General features: G+C 46.3%; 1 protein-coding gene across 1 annotated transcript in view; it reads left to right on the top strand.

Annotated features, from left to right (window-relative positions):
* The first annotated feature begins 455 nt into the window (after positions 1 to 455).
* Positions 456 to 17,182, top strand: part of B4GALNT3 (beta-1,4-N-acetyl-galactosaminyltransferase 3) — a 102,757-nt gene continuing 86,030 nt past the window's right edge. The window contains exon 1 of the mRNA XM_030322101.1: positions 456 to 624. Within this exon, the coding sequence (XP_030177961.1) occupies positions 456 to 624 (169 nt within the window). The remainder of the gene's footprint in view (positions 625 to 17,182) is intronic.

Below are 17,182 nucleotides of genomic sequence, written 5' to 3'. Positions count from 1 at the left end.
GGGAGAAAGAGCCGGAGCGGGAGGCGGCGGAGGAGAGGCGGGCCGGCGCGCACCTAGGGGAAGCCTGCCTGTGGGCAGAGTGTGAGAGCCGGCGAGCGGGCGAGGAGGCGGGAGGGAGGGAGGGCGGGCGGCTGCGAGCCTGCGACGAGGAGAGGAGTGGAGAGGAGAGCCGGGCGCGGAGGACACTCGGGGGAGGAGGCGCCGGCTCGGCTCGCCGAGAGAGACCTGAGAGGCGGCGCGAGGCGCCCGCGCAGCCTGAGGGATTCCTCGCGCGCGGAGCATGAGCCGGCGCCCGGCTGGAGAGCGGCCGGGGGACACGGCCTCCGCGCAGCCCTGAGACGCTGGGCAGGGGCTGGGGCTGGGCCGCCGTGCGCCGGGGGCGCTGGGCCCGGCCGGGGGGCGGGGGCTGGGTGCGGAGCAGCCCGCGCTGGCGGCGGCCGCCGGGGCGCCGCGCCATGGGGAGCCCCCGGGCCGCGCTTCTCCTGCTGCTCCTGCGCCCGGTCAAGCTGCTGCGGAGGCGCTTCCGGCTGCTCCTGGCGCTCGCCCTGGTGTCCGTGGGGCTCTGGACTCTCTATCTGGAGCTGGTGGCGTCGGCCCAGGTCGGCGGGAACCCCCTGAATCGGAGTAAGTAGCGCCGGGGGGAACGGGGAGGGCGCGGAGGTGGGGGGAGACACGAACGGTGGCCCCCGCTTTGGGGAGACCCGCCTCTCATGCTCAGACCTGGTTTCCAACTCATTTTCGTGTCCAGGTGCCCGGCGCCGCCCGGCTGCCTACTCCGGGAGAGAAGGGGGGCGTGGGGGGCCGGTCGCCGAGTTCCGAGCCCGGGCCTGCCCGCCGGGGACATCCTTGGGGCTGCTCGCTGCTCCCCTAGGAGGACGGCGGGGAGAGAGGCTCCCGCCCGCCCCGCGGGGATGCCGGCCGAGACGCCGGGCACCTCCATCCAGAGCGCTCGGCTTGCAGCCCCCCAGCGAGACAAACGCGCGGTCCACGCGCGGGCTGGGGATTTGTGCCCTGGGTGCCCTCGGCCGGTGTCCGCCGAGGCGGCGCGCTCCGGTTAGCGCGGCCCAAACTTTGCTCAGCGCCTTCTCTGTGGCTTGCTCCGTTTCCAGTCCTGCTGCGCTTTCTGGGGTTCTTTATTTTAACCATACCTCCGAGACCCCCCTCACCTCCCCCTTCCCCTATGCCGCCCCCCTCCCAGGCCATTCCTCTTCCTTACTGAGCCGACCCCTCTCCTCGTTCTGGCAATCCCTCCCAACTAGTTATGAGAAGCTCTCCTTGGAACGCTGCGGAACCTACTAAACTCACCAGACCCTGCTCTTGGAGACAATGCACGACACGGTGGACCAGGCAGTAGTTAGATTCCTACTCCTCTTTTTTAACTTAGACAAAGCCAGTTAATTTTTCTGTGCCTCAGTTTCCTCCTAGGGAAATGGGAGGGAAAGACCTCTTCCTCGTTTGAATTCAACAGCCTGGCCATCCGAAGTTATTTTCAATGTACTGTTGATGGAGCTAACAAAGTAAAACTCTGAAAGTGTCAGGGACTGTAAAAGGACAGTAATGGCAGGAAAAAGGAGTGGAGAAACTCCCAGATGAGGCGGTTCCCTGCCCAAGCCTGAGGAGTTCTAGCACATTGTCTTCCATACCTTCACTTCCCACTTTCAGGAAGTTGTGAAGGTGTGGTGATGACATTGCGGTGAGAAGGTGCTTGGACAGGTCCTTGTGTCAACTGCTCTGCAAGAGTTGGGTGTGGTGCTTTGCCTCCTCCAGTGGCCAAAGAGAGGGAATTACTGAGGTCAGTAATTGAGCTGGTTCAGGGTAGAGACATATACTTACGGCAGAACCTCTCTGTTGAAGTAATTCTGGCTGTGAGTTAAGAGACTGGGGTTCCAATCCTGGTTCTGCCACTAGCTAGTTGGAGGATCATGGGGAAAATGACAGCTTCTCAGGTAGGAGAAAGTTGAACTAAATGATCTCCAGAGTCCCTTGGAGTCTGGATGCTTAGATTGTGTGATCTTTCCTGCTTGAGCCTTGTGCTTCAGCACATCATGAAGACAGCTCTGCTTAGCCTTAGCCCCACAGCTCCAAATTGGAGAGTTCTTCTGATGGCCCAAATTTGCTTTCCCATAGCTTGTTCTTCCCTCCCCTGAGCCTTGTTCTTTCCTCTGAAACACAGAGTGAGCCTACTCTTCTATACTGTGGCCACTCAGTCCCAAGTGGGCATGCCCAGTTGTAGTGTGTGCAGGTGGGAGGCCCTGGGAAAGGATCTCCCTTCTCTCCTTGGGACACCTCTTCTCAATGTGGCTACCATTTTGTTAATGTGGTAACCAGGGGGATCCTCTGCACAGATTAAAAACAGAGGAAAGCAGTTGCTTTGTGACCCTGAAGTTAATGATGTCCCTTCTTCCCTCCCACCCCCCAATACACTTTTCCCTTACCTCAAGTGTGCTTTCTCCTTGGAGACCAGAACTAGTTTGCCATCATCGTAATCTCACATGCTGGCTCCTGATTTCTAACTCCTGTTGTCTTTCTCATCCTTGGCTATCAGTTCTTTGGGTCTGTTTGGTTTCCCTTCTAGATGAATCTTAACTCTCTGACTGAGTTTCCTTTTTTTTTTTTTTTTAAATTTTATTTTTAAGTAAGCTCTACACCCAGTGTGGGGCTCAAACTCACAACCCTGAAAGCAAGAATCATGTGCTCTACAGACTGAGCTAGCCAGGCACCCCCCCCCCCCAACTGGGTTTCCTTAATCTTTGTTTCCTTTTCCAAACTGACCCTTCCCCAGAAAAATGTTCCTAGCTTCCAATTCAGCAATGTCTTTATTTCTCTAACCATCATTTAAAAATATATATATTTATTTATTTTTGGGAGCGCACAAGCAGGGGAGGGGCACAGACAGGGGGACAAAGGATCTGAAGCGGGCTCTGCACTGACAGTCTGACAGCAGTGAGCCCGATATGGGGCTCCAACTCACCACGAGATCATGATCTGAGCTGAAGTCAGACATTCAACCAACTGAGCCAACCAGGTACCACCCCAACTATCATTTTTAAAGAGAGCCCAAGCCTGGGTACTGATGGGTCATTTGTTTCCTCTTCTCAGCCTCTTAGAACCCCGAAACCTATCTGCTGTGCAGGGTGTTTTCATGCTGGGCTGTCCCATTGTATTCTACTTTTTCCTGGATTTCCTTTTGGAATGAGATTTAAACAGTGGCTGTGGTTTCTGGCTCCTTGTTTTCCATCCTTCTTTGTTTTAAAGAAGCCCAGACATCTTTCATCAAAGTCCTCTCTTGTCCTATAGGTCTTACTCCCAGCTCAGAACTCTTCCCCTGGAGGGAGAGCAGGGGAGGAGGAATTTAAAAATAGAGGTAAGGAAAGTCTTGCTAGCATTCCCTCCTTTACACCCTGGCATACCAACAGCAACCAGGGCAATAAAACTTCCCTCCTAGGACTGCATCCGTGGCCTTGACCACAGCAACCAGAGTCCCATCTTGGCTCTGCTTCCCAACAAGCCACCCTGCCTCCTTTCTCTAGCAGTCCCTGCCAACTCACTCTACCATCAGCCTTCCTGTCATCTGTTAAGGCCAGCCTCCTTTACCAAGAACCTTTCATTTGCCTGTCCCTGTGTGACGGGTACATTGATCTGATGCTGGAAGAAGTGTATGGAGAAATGGCAGTCACAAACTCCAGGGTGGCAAAGTAATGACAGGGGAGCATGCTTCCTGCTTCATCTTCATGGAATAACCCAGTAGTTTAAGATATGGATGATGTGCAATTTGGGCTCCATATGTAGAAAGAGATACAACCACAATTGGAGTAACTTTAGAGAAAAACAACCCAAATCTTTAACAGATAGAAAATGGGTCCCTTGGACAAAAGAATTAGAGCTGTTCACTCACTCATTTAAACAAATATTTATTTAGCACATACCTCGAGCAAGGCATTGTGCTAGGTCGCTTAGATATAATGATGACTAGATTATGGTTTCTGCCCTCTCAACAGCTGTCTCTCTAGGGAGAGTTCAGGTGCATATATAAAAATAATCGTAATATGAAACAATCATTAAGTTTTACAAATATAGAATCTAGATGTTGCTGTGACACTTCTGGAAATGGGATGTGGCGCTTTCAGCTAATACTTCATGCAAGTGGTGACATTGCAGGAGATCTTGAGGAGTTGGTAAGATTTTAATGGATATGGAAAGAGAAGGCCATTCCAGGCAGAAAGCAAGGTAAACAAAGACCAAGGAAAAGTTAATGTTCGGGAATGTTGAGCATCTGGGTTTGATGAAGCAGAGAGTAGGAGGGAGAATATAGGATGGTGCTATATTATGAAAGACTTTGAATAACAACCTCAAAGACTGGTATTTTTTCAGTAGATAAGAAAAAGCAGTTGAAAGTTTTAGAATAGGGTAGGTAGCATTATAGGATGGAACCGGCAAGGGTAAAACAGTGTTATGATACTTTAGTATGGATGATGCGTGAACAAACAGGGTACTGAAGGTCCCTTGCTGTGGCTGGCATTAACCCTTTAGCTGCTGAGTCATGAAGCTCTCCTGGGGACAGGTTAGGGTGGTAGTGGGACATTCAGAGGGCTTGGGGCACTCACTGTATACCAACATGTTCATAAGTATTTCTGAATTTTGGGGCACCTGGGTGGCTCAGTGGGTTGGGTGTCCGACGTCAGCTCAGGTCATGATCTCACCGCTCGTGGGTTTGAGCCCCGCGTCGGGGTCTGTGCTGATAGCTCAGAGCCTGGAGCCTGCTTCGGATTCCATGTCTCCCCCTCTCTCTGCCTGTCCCATGCTTGTGCTCTGTCTCTCTCTGTCTCTCAATAATGAATAAATGTTAAAAAAATTTTTTTAGAAAGTATTTCTGAATTTTAATAACTGGTACAGCTGTACTGGTGTGTACCAGCTGAAAAGCAGCCCTGGGAACAGACTATTATTGGAAGTTAAAGACTCTCCATTCTGGCAGGTTTTAACAAGTTATACCCATTTGTTCAGATTGGATTAGCTAAATCCTGCCTGAGGGCAGAGGTCTGGACTAAAATGGTTTCTAGGTTCTTTGCTCTATAATTGACCTACTGCTGGGACTAACTTGTTGCTGGAGCCAAGGGATTGCATTTGGGCACAGAGCCAGGGCAGAATGATAGCATGCACCAGCCTCTTTCTAGATCTCACAAGGCCGGGTCTGATATGTCTCCGTTTTAGTGCCACGTTTACCTGCTGAACCCCAAAGTATTCTCAAGCCCAGGAATTAATCGGCTTTTGCTGCCTTAAATCTGCAACACATCTCTCTGGTTGGCCCTTGTGATTTCTGATTGACTTTGAATGGGCTGAAGCAGGCACACCCACAGATGTCAGCTCCTGGGGTCAGGGTTACCACAGCCATTCTGACCTGGAAAGGATACAGACCCTCTAGTAGCAGAGGTAACTCAGGGCTGAACAGTAACCTGAGATGCAGGCAGACAGAGAAGGAGAAGCAAATGAGACCGATGTGTGGGCACAGCGGGGATGGTGTGGCTGAGGGTTGACACTCAGGCAGAGGTAAGTGTTGAAGGGAAGCACAACTGCTTCCTGTCCTCCCGGTGGCCTGGGACTGTGTTTCATGCTGCGCTGGCCGGACTGCCCTTCATTCCCACGGCACCTCTGATTCCTATTCCTGCGTCCTACTTATGTCTCTTTATGCTGCCATCCTGGCCACCTGGCTGTTGTGTGCATCTTGAAATCACTATCCAATTCTGGGCACACACTAGGCACTTGAATAAATACCTCCTGGTTATGGATGGTAAGCTCTGAATTTCCAAGCACCTGATATTTTCCACTGGCAGATATTTTGTTTATCAGTGACCAGTCCAAGAATAGAACCTAGGAATTCTTGTTCCTTGTACCATAATACATATAAACAACAATAGCCTTTCAACACATATGCAAAGGGTAAGAATTAAGCCATCGATGCTTTTTTACATAAGTGTGTTTTCTTTGGATCCAGTGCGGTCTGTACTTGGAACACCGTATGTGGCAGTAGGAGACCTTACCCAGACTTGGCCTCTCCTTTCCCTGGTCTCTTCCATTCTCCTTCTGACATGACCAGGCGAATTGCAGCAAAACACCTCGCCACCTCTCCTGCCCACGGCAGCCAGGGACCCTCAGTCCAAGTTGAGGCGCCATTCACCTGCTCAGGGGTGCTAAGGCTACTTACCACTCCCTGTCCTGGGAGTTGTTCAGATGCCCTGCATGGTTATAACTGCTTTGCAGCATGAGGTCTTCTGAAGCAACCACTTCTGTGCTGGTTTTAGGAGCTGCTGGTACTTGCACTGCAGTAATTTTCCAGGCCACAGAGCCTGGTCTTGCCCTCTAGTGCTGAGCTTTATGGAGCACAGCGGAGCAGCCGCCATAGCAGAGTTTGCTTTGGAAGGGGGCCTAGAGGCTGTTCTTGGAGTCTCGTTCTGTACCAAGTTCCACCAGTCTCAAAACCTACCCTTTGATTTTCCACGAACACTTTTACTTATATCCAAGGATGGTGAGGTCTAAACCAGGCCAACTGTATAGCTGAGCTTTCAGACCCCTTTAATCGTGTGATCCACAATTAATAGATTTATATGTTACCCAATATAAAAAAAATACTACTGGAAGAGGTGAGAACAGTTTGGATGGTGTATATAAAGGGCGTTGGGCTGAACATGTTATATATTCTGAGCAAACCATGATGGATAGCTCTTGAAATTTTTGCAGACTTTTAGGTTCTAACAAGTGCTGCTTTCAATGTTAGAAGTATCCATGAGACAAGCAAGAATGAATATTATTTTTATCCTTGTGATATTTTTGTATGTAATTTATTTTTTATGCTAAATTTTTAAAAATTTCTTAACTACTAACCAACTTAAAAAATTTTTTTTAAGTTTGAGAGAGAGAGCATGCATGTGAGCACATGCGGGTGGGGCAGGAGCAGAGAGAGAGAGGGAGGGAGAGAATCCCAAGCAGGCTTTGTCCACACTGTTAGCACAGAGCCTGATTTGGGGCTCAATCTCATGAACAGCGAGATCACAACCTGAGCCGAAATCAAGAGTTGGACGCTTAACAGACTGAGCCACCCAGGTGCCCTTAAACCAATTTTTTTTAGACAATAAGGATACAAATTGTCCTTGTGGTCCCTGGCTCTGTGTGTGTGTGGGTGTGTGTATGTGTGTGTGTTTTGTTTTGTTTTGTTTTGTTTGTAACTTTTCACTGAAGTGTCTTATATGTTCAGGAAAGTGCACATATAAAGAAAGTACACATATAAGTGTACAGCTTGAATTTTCACAAACTGAACATACCTGTGTAATGAGCACCCTGATGAAGAAACGGAATATTACCAGTACTTCAGAAGCACTCCTTGAATTCCCTTTCAGTCACTATCACAAGGACAGACTGATTAACTTAGCTTATTTTTATGCTTTGTGTAGAAAAATATGTGCTTTATTTTAAAGTTAATATTTATGATTACAAAAATAATGCATGTTCATCATACCAGATGACAGCTGTGTATCTAGAACACATTAACTCCTGTAAAATTACTTTCTTGTGCTGTAGGTACCCCAGTACAACTGATATAATAACTTAAGGAGTGGCCAATGAAGACCAAGAGCCTAAATGCTATGCGATCTAGCCCTATGAAACTGTCCATTAGGGGGCAGCCGGGTGGCTCAGTCAGTGGAGTATGTGACCCTTGATCTAGGGGTTGTGGGTTCGAGCCCCAGGTTGGGTGGAGAAATTACTTAAAAATAAAAAATATACATTTTTAAGTTTATTTATTTATTTATTTTGAGAACGAGAGAAAGGGTGTCAGTGGGGGAGGGATATAGAGAGAGGGAGAGAGAGAGTATCCCAAGCAGGCTCTGCACTGTCAGTGTAGAGGCTGATGCAGGGCTTGAACTCACGAAACATGAGATTATGACCTGAGCTAAAGTCGGACGCTTAACTGACTGAGCACTCAGTCTCCCCAACTCTTTTTTTTTTTTTTAATGTTTATTTACCTTTGAGAGAGAGAGCGTGCATGCACTGGTAGGGCAGGAGCAGAGAGCAGAGACAGAGGGTCTGAAGCAGGCTCTGCCACTAACAATAGAGCCCATGTGGGGCTCAAACTTGAGAACCGCGGCCAGATCATGACCTGAGCTGAAGTCAGGTGCTGAACTGACTGAGCCACCCAGATGCCCAAAAAATAAAATCTAAAAAAAGAGAGAGAGAAATAGCTATGTTTCTTTTGAGCAATTTTTTTTATTGTCCATATAAATTGTATAACCACCAGGTATTTTCCTTTGTGTTGGTTACTAGAAGACTTTAGAATTCAATTTTTAGTTCGCCTGAAAAAAGTGTAAAAGGCTTTGTGACCTGCCTTTTAGTATCAATTTTATGCCTATACCTTTATTTTTTCTTTTCACCCCACAATGACTTCTAGTTTATGTCATCTTATATTCTATGATCCTTGTAAACCACTTTAACTTTTTCTGAAGCAAAGACATAAAAGAAATCAATATAAGTGCTGTGGTATATATAAAAACATGAAGAAGAAATTAAAAATCACCTGTAATCCCACTACTTTGATCTAGAGATTGTTGAAAAGAAAAAAATAAAGTATAATAAGCTGTGATAACCAGAGGCTGGATTCTGGAATACCTTAAACAAGAATTCTAGATAAAAAAGCCAAAAAATAATTTTCCTGATCTTTTTTTTATTTTTGTCTTTAGCTTATTTAGGTGCTGAAAAGTTGAATGACATTCAGAAATAAATTCTCACCTCTTTATGAGTATCGTTAAAAGCTTAGAATATACTGACAGATGTTGGGGCCTTAGCCAGTGTCAGTGAAAAATAGTGACAGAAATACAAGGAAAATTCAATAAAGCTTGGGGCACCCTATCACTACTGATAAAGCAACTGAGGAGACTGGTCAACAAGGCCAGGAACCTCAAGCTTGTATGCCCACCCTGCTGGACCAATGGTGAGACCATACACATGAAGACCTGTGGCCACTGCCCAGACAGGTGGCTTATGGATGTATAAAGTCACAACCATCAGAGATCCAGCCCCTTTACTAACAGATGAGAAAGAGATGTTATCTGCCTCCTCTACCAGTTTCATTCATTCATTCATTCATTCATTCATTTATGTTTATTTTTGAGAAAGAGTGCGTGCATGCGTGAGCAGGGAAGGGGCAGAGAGAGAGGGAAACACAGAATCTGAAGCAGGCTCCAGGCTCTGTGCTGTCAGCGCAAAGCCTGACATGGGGCTCAAACACGAACTGTGAGATCATGACCTGAGCCAAAGTCGGATGCTCAACCAACTGAGCCACCCAGGCGCCCCTAATTTCTTCTTTTAAACTGTGTTCTTGTGGTGCTTAGCAGAGGCTATACATGCCTCCTACTCCATAGCAGGTTGAATTGTGCTTTGTGGTATCAAGACCTGGGAAGAGGGCCCAAGGAAGGGAAAAAGAGACAGAAAGGTGGGGTGGTTACAGAGAAATGACATTCCAAACAGACCAAGGATTTGATACGTAAATAACCAGAAATCGAGTGATGTGTATTTTTCAATTTTTTTTGTATTTTTCAATTTTTATTTATTTTCCCAATGTTGAATGGCTGCAGCGGTGATTCATTTTAAAACCTGAAATGTTTATGGAGCATTTACTTTCTTGTAGGGGACTGAGTGGGGTAGAAAGCATTGATAGTTCCTGGAAAAAATTATGGACTTTGAAGACGAGGCAGGGCTCAAATCCAAGCTCTGTTACTCACTAGTTGCAGGACTTTGCATAAGGTACTTAGTCCTTTTCAAGCCCCAGATGCTTCATCTGGGCAACGGGGGCAATAATGCCTTCCCTGTAGAGATTTTCTTATGACTAAATAAGATTTAGTGAGCCCAGCACATATTAGGTGCCCAGTTGGATTTAACATAAGCCTTGTACATATTAAGAGCTCAATGAATGTTTGGTCCCATCACTTCCCCTGAGTGTTTACAGTCAGGTAGGAATTAGAAAATGGCTGGGCAGGCAGGAATGGATAGATACATTCCTCAACTAGCCCTTTGCCAGTGTTTCTTCAGCATCTCAGTCCGTGTCCCAGCTGTGCCCAGTCCTCATCAGTCCCCAGGCCATCCATGTTCAGCACCTGCCAGCAAATACATATTTTTTAGTCACCCTTATTTTTCTTCGGCACTGCCTCCATCTTTCTATCCCCATCCCTGGCAAAGATTTGCATTAGGGGGTGGGAGGGGTGGGCTAGAAGTCCAGGATTTTGCTGAGAATGAGAGATCTGTCGGGGATGGTCAGGGTACACAAGCTCTGCAGTTGGCAGTAGTAGCCTGTCACTCTGCTGCATGCCCCTGAGTAGCACTCAGGATTTCTAGGACTGGAAGGCAGGAACATTGGGCAGTTATCATAGTTTAAATCCTGGCTCTGTAACTGACTTATCGAGGGTCCTTGGCCAAGTGCCTTTTCTTTTAGAGGACTTCAGTTTCATAATCTTTGGAAGGAGATGCCTCTTTCAGGAGTAGGTTTGGAACTTCTCTGGTGTCACCAAGGGGTCAAAGGGACATTCTGGCCCTGACCTTCCATGACTCAGTTGCCTGAACTAAGAGGTGGCAGCTATCCCAGTGCTATTGGCTACTTGGTCTCCAAGGTCATTTCTGACAACATGGTCTCCACACAAGCAGTTGCCTCAAAGATTAAAGGCCTCTCTGCTGAGATCTTCTTACAAATCCCCTGATCCACTCCTTTCCACCCTGCCTGCCAACCCTGGGTTCAAATGGATGCATGCAGGCATGTGCACATGCACACCCTCCCCTCACCAAACAGCTGGTCTCCTAACTCCGCTCACCACCACCTCTGAGTCAAAGATTGGCAGGAAGAATGAGGACATTGAGGATTCCCTCATGAACCAGGGACAAAGTGTTAATGGAGCGTCTCAATTTTTGGTTGTCTTTTTTTGTTTTGGCTGAGTTGAGGGGCTGGAAAAAGGGAGAGGATGATGGGGAGATCTCAGGTGAACAACTTCCAGGGGAAGGCAGGGGAAACCACACAGGCCCAGTGAAGGGTAGAAAATTTGGAAGAGAAATCGAGAGGGAGGCATTACCCCATTTTCTCAGTTGATTCAATGACTATATTTTTCAAAGCTGTAAGTTTTATTTGGTTCTATTTCAAGTTCCTTTTAAAATGCTATTTAAATACTATATTCTTCCAGTTTTAATAACTTAAAACAAAATTTTTTTTAATGTTTATTTATTCTTGACAGAGAGAGAGAGAGAGCAGAGCATGAGCTGGGGAGGGGCAGAGAGAGAGAGGGAGACACAGAATCAGAAGCAGGCTCCAGGCTCTGAGCTGTCAGCACAGAGCCCGATGCGGGGCTCGAACTCACAGACTGCGAGATCATGACCTGAGCCGAAGTCAGACACTCAACTGACTGAGCCACCCAGGCACCCCAAAACAAATTTATTTTTTATAATGTATTATCTAAAGTTGTTGGTTGCCCCAAACTAAGAAGCTGCCAGAGTGTTAGTATCTGCTTGCTGCTCTGATGTTGAGTTCTTTTTTTTTTTTTTTTTTTTTTTTTTTAAGTAAACTCTATGCCCAACATGGGGCTTGAACTCACGACCCCAAGATCAAGAGTCAGATGCTCTACTGACCGGACAAGCCAGGCACCCCTCAGTTCTTCATTTTTTGGCCCCTGGAGATTTCTCTTACTTTATGGGATGCTTCACTATGTAAATAAAAAGAAGTTTGTCATATTTTGTCCACCATTTCTTAGTATTTTACTGTATTTCCCAAAGAGGAGTCCTTTGGCTTGAATTTTTAAGACCAGTTCCAGCCCCAATAGCCTGTAATTATTGGGAGTTGTATGTACAAGCAAAGGTAATCCTGTAGCACAGAGGCTCACACGGTAAAAGGAGATGAGGTGGGTACAGCGGTTGTGACATGACTGGAGTCTCATGTGCCAGGCTGCTGAGTTTGGACTTGATGGGGAGCAACATAGATTTTTTTAATTTAATTTTTTTAATGTTTATTTTGAGAGACAGAGCACGAGTAGGGGAAGGGCAGAGAGAAAGAGAGAGATACAGAATCCGAAGCAGGCTCCAGGCTCTGAGCTGTCAGCACAGGGCATAACGCAGGGCTTGAACTCACAAACTGTGAGATCAAGACCTGAGCTGAAGTCGGACGCTCAACTGACTGAGCCACCCAAGCGCCCCTAGATTTTTTAAAGCAGGGATTTGATGTGATGAACACAGTGTTTTATTATTTTCATCCACTGATTTTACTTTGATCCTTCAGACATTTGTTGAATACCTTTTATGTCCTAGGAACTATGATTATAGGTAGATTAAACTGTTGGAAGTTTGCAGGATGCCTTAGAAATAGAGGGACCACTCAGGTAGTTATCACAGCAACCTAAAGTATGGGCAGTGAGTGTCTAGCTGAGAAGGGTGACCTCAAATAGTTGAGACCTGTCAAAAAAGTGACGGAATTTGGTGGTAAAATTGATGTAGAAGGTGACAGAATGTTGGGTTGTAGGTTTCACATGAGGTTCTCTGGCTACACTGCCTTGATCATTTTAAGGGTGGCCCTGCACAATCAGCACCTCAAAAGATGTTCTCATGAGTAAAAAGTACTTTCATTTCTCCGTACATTCTCCTCTCTGGGGCTATGATATTGTGCTGGTCCTGCAGGAGAATACAGTGGAACAGGAGACATTCATTCCACAGATATTTATTGCACCCTTCATATGTGCCAGACAATGTTCTAGGTATTAGAATATTGAAGGGAACCAGAAATTCAAAGCCTTTGCTGTCATTGAGCTTACATTTCATGAAAAAAGGACAGATAATAAACACATAAATCAACAAAAGAATTTCAGATGGTGATTAGTTCTTGGAAGAAAATGAAACATGGTAATGGCACAAAATTTCTGGGCACAGAGGTGAGAGAAAAGACGAGCTTGGAGAATGAGGGAGTGCTCTGAGAAATGACTTACCTAAAATAGACAACTAGGGGTAGAGGACATGCTTGAACACAAAATGAGTGAGTACCTCAGGAATTTAGAGAATGGGAACTGGGTTAAAGAGGGAAAAATGTAGAAGGGAGTCATTGCTCATTCTCAGGTTGAGCATCTTCTTCCTACTGCCTCCCATTGTCCTGAAAACAATGTCCTTCTTTCACCTCCCTGGCAGGAATAGAGTCAGCCTTAGACTCAGTTTTCCACAGGGAGTACCTGAGAAAGAGGGGCTAGTCAAAGGCTCTGTCTGGGCCTGAGGAGAAGTAGTAGTGGTTGGTTTTCCTCAGGACAAACTTGGATCCCAAAACCAGGATCTGGGAGAGGATGTCCTATCCACAGTGCAATTGGAATCAACCTCTGTTCCCCTCCTGTTCCCCTTCCCTCATGGCTTTTTTTTTTTTTTTTAACCTCCATTAGTGCACTTATCAAAGTCTGCCTTGCATCAGAGTTATTTATGTCTGTGTTTGTCTCCCCCATGGGATAGTGAATTTCTAGAGTGCTGGACCTGGGCATTTTCTCCCCGTTGTCTCCCTAGTGCAGAGTTTTTTAACCTTTTGTGGCTCACATACTTTGTAGAATCTGATGAAGAAAGTGTGGATCCTCTCCCCAGAAATTTGCCTGCCCCCTCGTATGTTTTGCATGCTATTTTGGGGAGGTACACAGGCCCCTGACACCTATCCGTGGGTCCCTAGCCAAGAATTCTGTTTGAGTGCTTTGTCCACTACCTGGTACATGGTAACTTCCCAGAGTTTGATTGATTTGGGGATGTCCTTCCAATTAAATCCCTTTACTGTAGTTACAGGGGACGGATGTTAGGTGGGAGAAAGAGAGTCAGGAAGCAGTCCCACTGGTAAGAGATAGAGAACAGCGTGTATAAACTCTGGAAGTAACTGTCCAGAGAGCAATAGCTTCACTGTCACTTCTTGTCCTTGGAGAACCAGAGTTGGTGTCTCCTCCGTCTTGAGCTGGTCTTCTTCCAGACTCTTGAATGCTGCTGTCCAGTCTCATGATATTCCTTATGCTTGCTTTTTCAAAGCTCTACCCGTGCTTTTAACCCCATCTATTCCCTGAAGGCTTTCTTACTTCCGTGCCAGTCGACCTTAACCATTTTTGGAAATTCTCTTGCACTTAAGTTGTCTGAAACTCAAAGTTGATATTTTCTTTGGTTATTTTAAATATTTTCTTTTATTTCTACTTTATCTGGGTTGGTCTTATGTACTCCCACTAGGGTTGTTAGAGAAGCCAATGATGGCTCCAAAGAATCTGGTCATGGCAATCTGCTTCATCCTGCTCACAAGCATTAGTAGAGTGCTTGGAAGAGGCAGGTAGTGAACTTGGATTGACTTGGCACAGGCTTCATTGTGCCCATGTTTCCTCCATATGGACACAGCCATCCTTTCTACCTTAACTTTTGAGGTTGCTGTTGTGTCTTCCATGCATCTGCCAGGGTCTTTATTCCTCCTTTTCTTCCTTCATCGTAGCATAGTGGTGAAGAGCAACTCTCTGAAGTCAGTCTACTGGAATTTGAATGCTAGCTCCAATTCTCAGTAAGCTGTGCTTTAGTAAACAGGTTACTGAGCCTCAATATGCCCCAGTTACTTATCTGTAAAATGGGAATATTAATTGTTCTACCTCATTGGGATTTTGTTGTGGCAGTTTAGTGAAATAATACATAGAAAGTACTTAGAACAGTTCTGGATACATAATGTTTAATAAATGTTAGCTTCTAGTGGCACCTAGGTGGCTTACTCTGTTAAGCTTCCAACTCTTGATTTCTGCCCAGGTCGTGATCTCACAGTTCAAGGGTTTGAGCCCTGTGTTGGGCTCTGCGCTGACAGTGCGGAGCCTGCATGGGATTCTCTGTGTTCCTCTCTCTCTGCCCCTCCCCAGCTCATGCTCTCTCTCTCTCTCTCTCTAAATACATACATAAATTTAAAATAATTTTTTATTGTCACTATTTTTTTTTTTAAATTTTTTTTTCAACGTTTATTTATTTTGGGGACAGAGAGAGACAGAGCATGAACGGGGGAGGGGCAGAGAGAGAGGGAGACACAGAATCGGAAACAGGCTCCAGGCTCTGAGCCATCAGCCCAGAGCCCGACGCGGGGCTCGAACTCCCGGACCGCGAGATCGTGACCTGGCTGAAGTCGGACGCTTAACCGACTGCGCCACCCAGGCGCCCCGTCACTATTTTTTAAATTATTACTTTTAAATCATTTTATTGTCATTATTTTTTAAATTACTATTTTTAAATCATTTTTTATTGTCATTTTTTAAATTACTATTTTTTTAAATCATTTCGTCAGTTTTAAAGCCCCTTTGTTTCTCATTTGATTGGTTTTTAGGAGCTGTCTTTCATATATCCTAGAGGATTCCAGGACAGGAATGGATCTTGGAGATTTTTAAATTCTGAGATGAAAAATACTTGCATTTCTTTCTTTCTTTCTTTCTTTCTTTCTTTCTTTCTTTCTTTCTTTCTTTCTTTTTTAAATGTTTTTATTTATCTTTGAGACAGAGAGAGACAGAGCATGAGCAGGGGAGGGGCAGAGAGAGAGGGAGACATAGAATCTGAAGCAGGCTCTGGGATCTGAACTGTCAGCACAGAGCCTGATGCGGGGCTTGAACTCACGGAGTGTGAGATCATGACCTGAGCTGAAGTCAGACACTCAACCCACTGAGCCACCCAGGCACCCCCTGCATTTCTTATTCCAGGCCGATGGCAGACATTTTGAAGAGAGCATGTAATTCTTCCACTGAGCCAAAATAAGGTCTCAAGATCTTTCTCAATACAGCTCAGCAGACAGTGACTATGAAGTGATTTGAGTTGCCTCTTAAAGTGTAACCTGTTTGCCCGACCTCCTTATTTCACCGATGCAGAATTTAAGGCCTGGAGAGTTTTGTTTTTTTTTTTTTTTTTTCAACGTTTATTTATTTTTGGGACAGAGAGAGACAGAGCATGAACGGGGGAGGGGCAGAGAGAGAGGGAGACACAGAATCGGAAACAGGCTCCAGGCTCTGAGCCATCAGCCCAGAGCCTGACGCGGGGCTCGAACTCACGGACCGCGAGATCGTGACCTGGCTGAAGTTGGACGCTCAACCGACTGCGCCACCCAGGTGCCCCAAGGCCTGGAGAGTTTTAAATTTTTTTTTTTTTTCAACGTTTATTTATTTTTGGGACAGAGAGAGACAGAGCATGAACGGGGGAGGGGCAGAGAGAGAGGGAGACACAGAATCGGAAACAGGCTCCAGGCTCTGAGCCATCAGCCCAGAGCCCGACGCGGGGCTCGAACTCACGGTCCGCGAGATCGTGACCTGGCTGAAGTCGGACGCTTAACCGACTGCGCCACCCAGGTGCCCCAAAGAGTTTTAAGCAACCTGCCTGGAGAGTAGTGCCGGGCCCAGAACCCCTGATGCCCGAGCAGTGCTCTTTACAGCACACCACGCCTTTACTCATTCCCTTTTTGTTTAAGGAAAGTGCTTTTTGTAATGTTTGAGTTTCATGAGGTCTTTTTTCCTACCTATCCAACCGATCTGACAGTGTACAAAGCAGGCATATAACTCATTCTCAAGTCTGCTTTAGCTTTTCTTGCCGGTGAATGAGCTGAAGTTATTGTCACCTGGCTGGGGGTGGAGCATGTGCCCAACTCAGCTGCTGTTGGGGGTGACTTGTGGGCTTTCTGAAATTTCTCCAGTGACACCCTGCATCAAGATTGATACCTGAGCGAAGCCTGCAAAGAAGTTCTTGTTGGTGTTGAATTCTCATATTGCAAAGGGCAGGCCAAGATGCAACATTTCTTAGTCCAGCAGGTTCCTTTGTTCCCCATACCCTCTCATCCTCAGATCAGCCCATTCTAGTAAAGAAGTGGAAAGCCTCTTTAAAAAAAAAAAAAAAAAAAAAAGCAAGCAGGTGGAGGCACCTGGGTGGCTCAGTGGGTTAAGTGCCTGACTCTGGCTCAGGTCGTGATCTCATGGTTCCTGAGTTTGAGCCCCACATCAGCTCTTTGCTGTTGGTGCAGAACCCACTTCAAATCCTCTGTCCCTCTCTCTCTCTGCCCCTCTGTTGCTCACATGCTCTTTCTCAAAAGTAAATAAACATTAAAATAAATTTAAAAAAAGCAAGTGGAGTTATGATTTCCTATCTTACCCCCTGGAGTTGAGAAGGGATGGAG

This window comes from Lynx canadensis, chromosome B4 (genome assembly GCF_007474595.2).
Source record: "Lynx canadensis isolate LIC74 chromosome B4, mLynCan4.pri.v2, whole genome shotgun sequence".
In the NCBI taxonomy this organism is placed as follows: Eukaryota; Metazoa; Chordata; class Mammalia; order Carnivora; family Felidae; genus Lynx; species Lynx canadensis.
The sequence above is the reverse complement of the archived record's forward strand: the minus strand, read 5'-3'. Positions and strand labels throughout refer to the sequence as shown.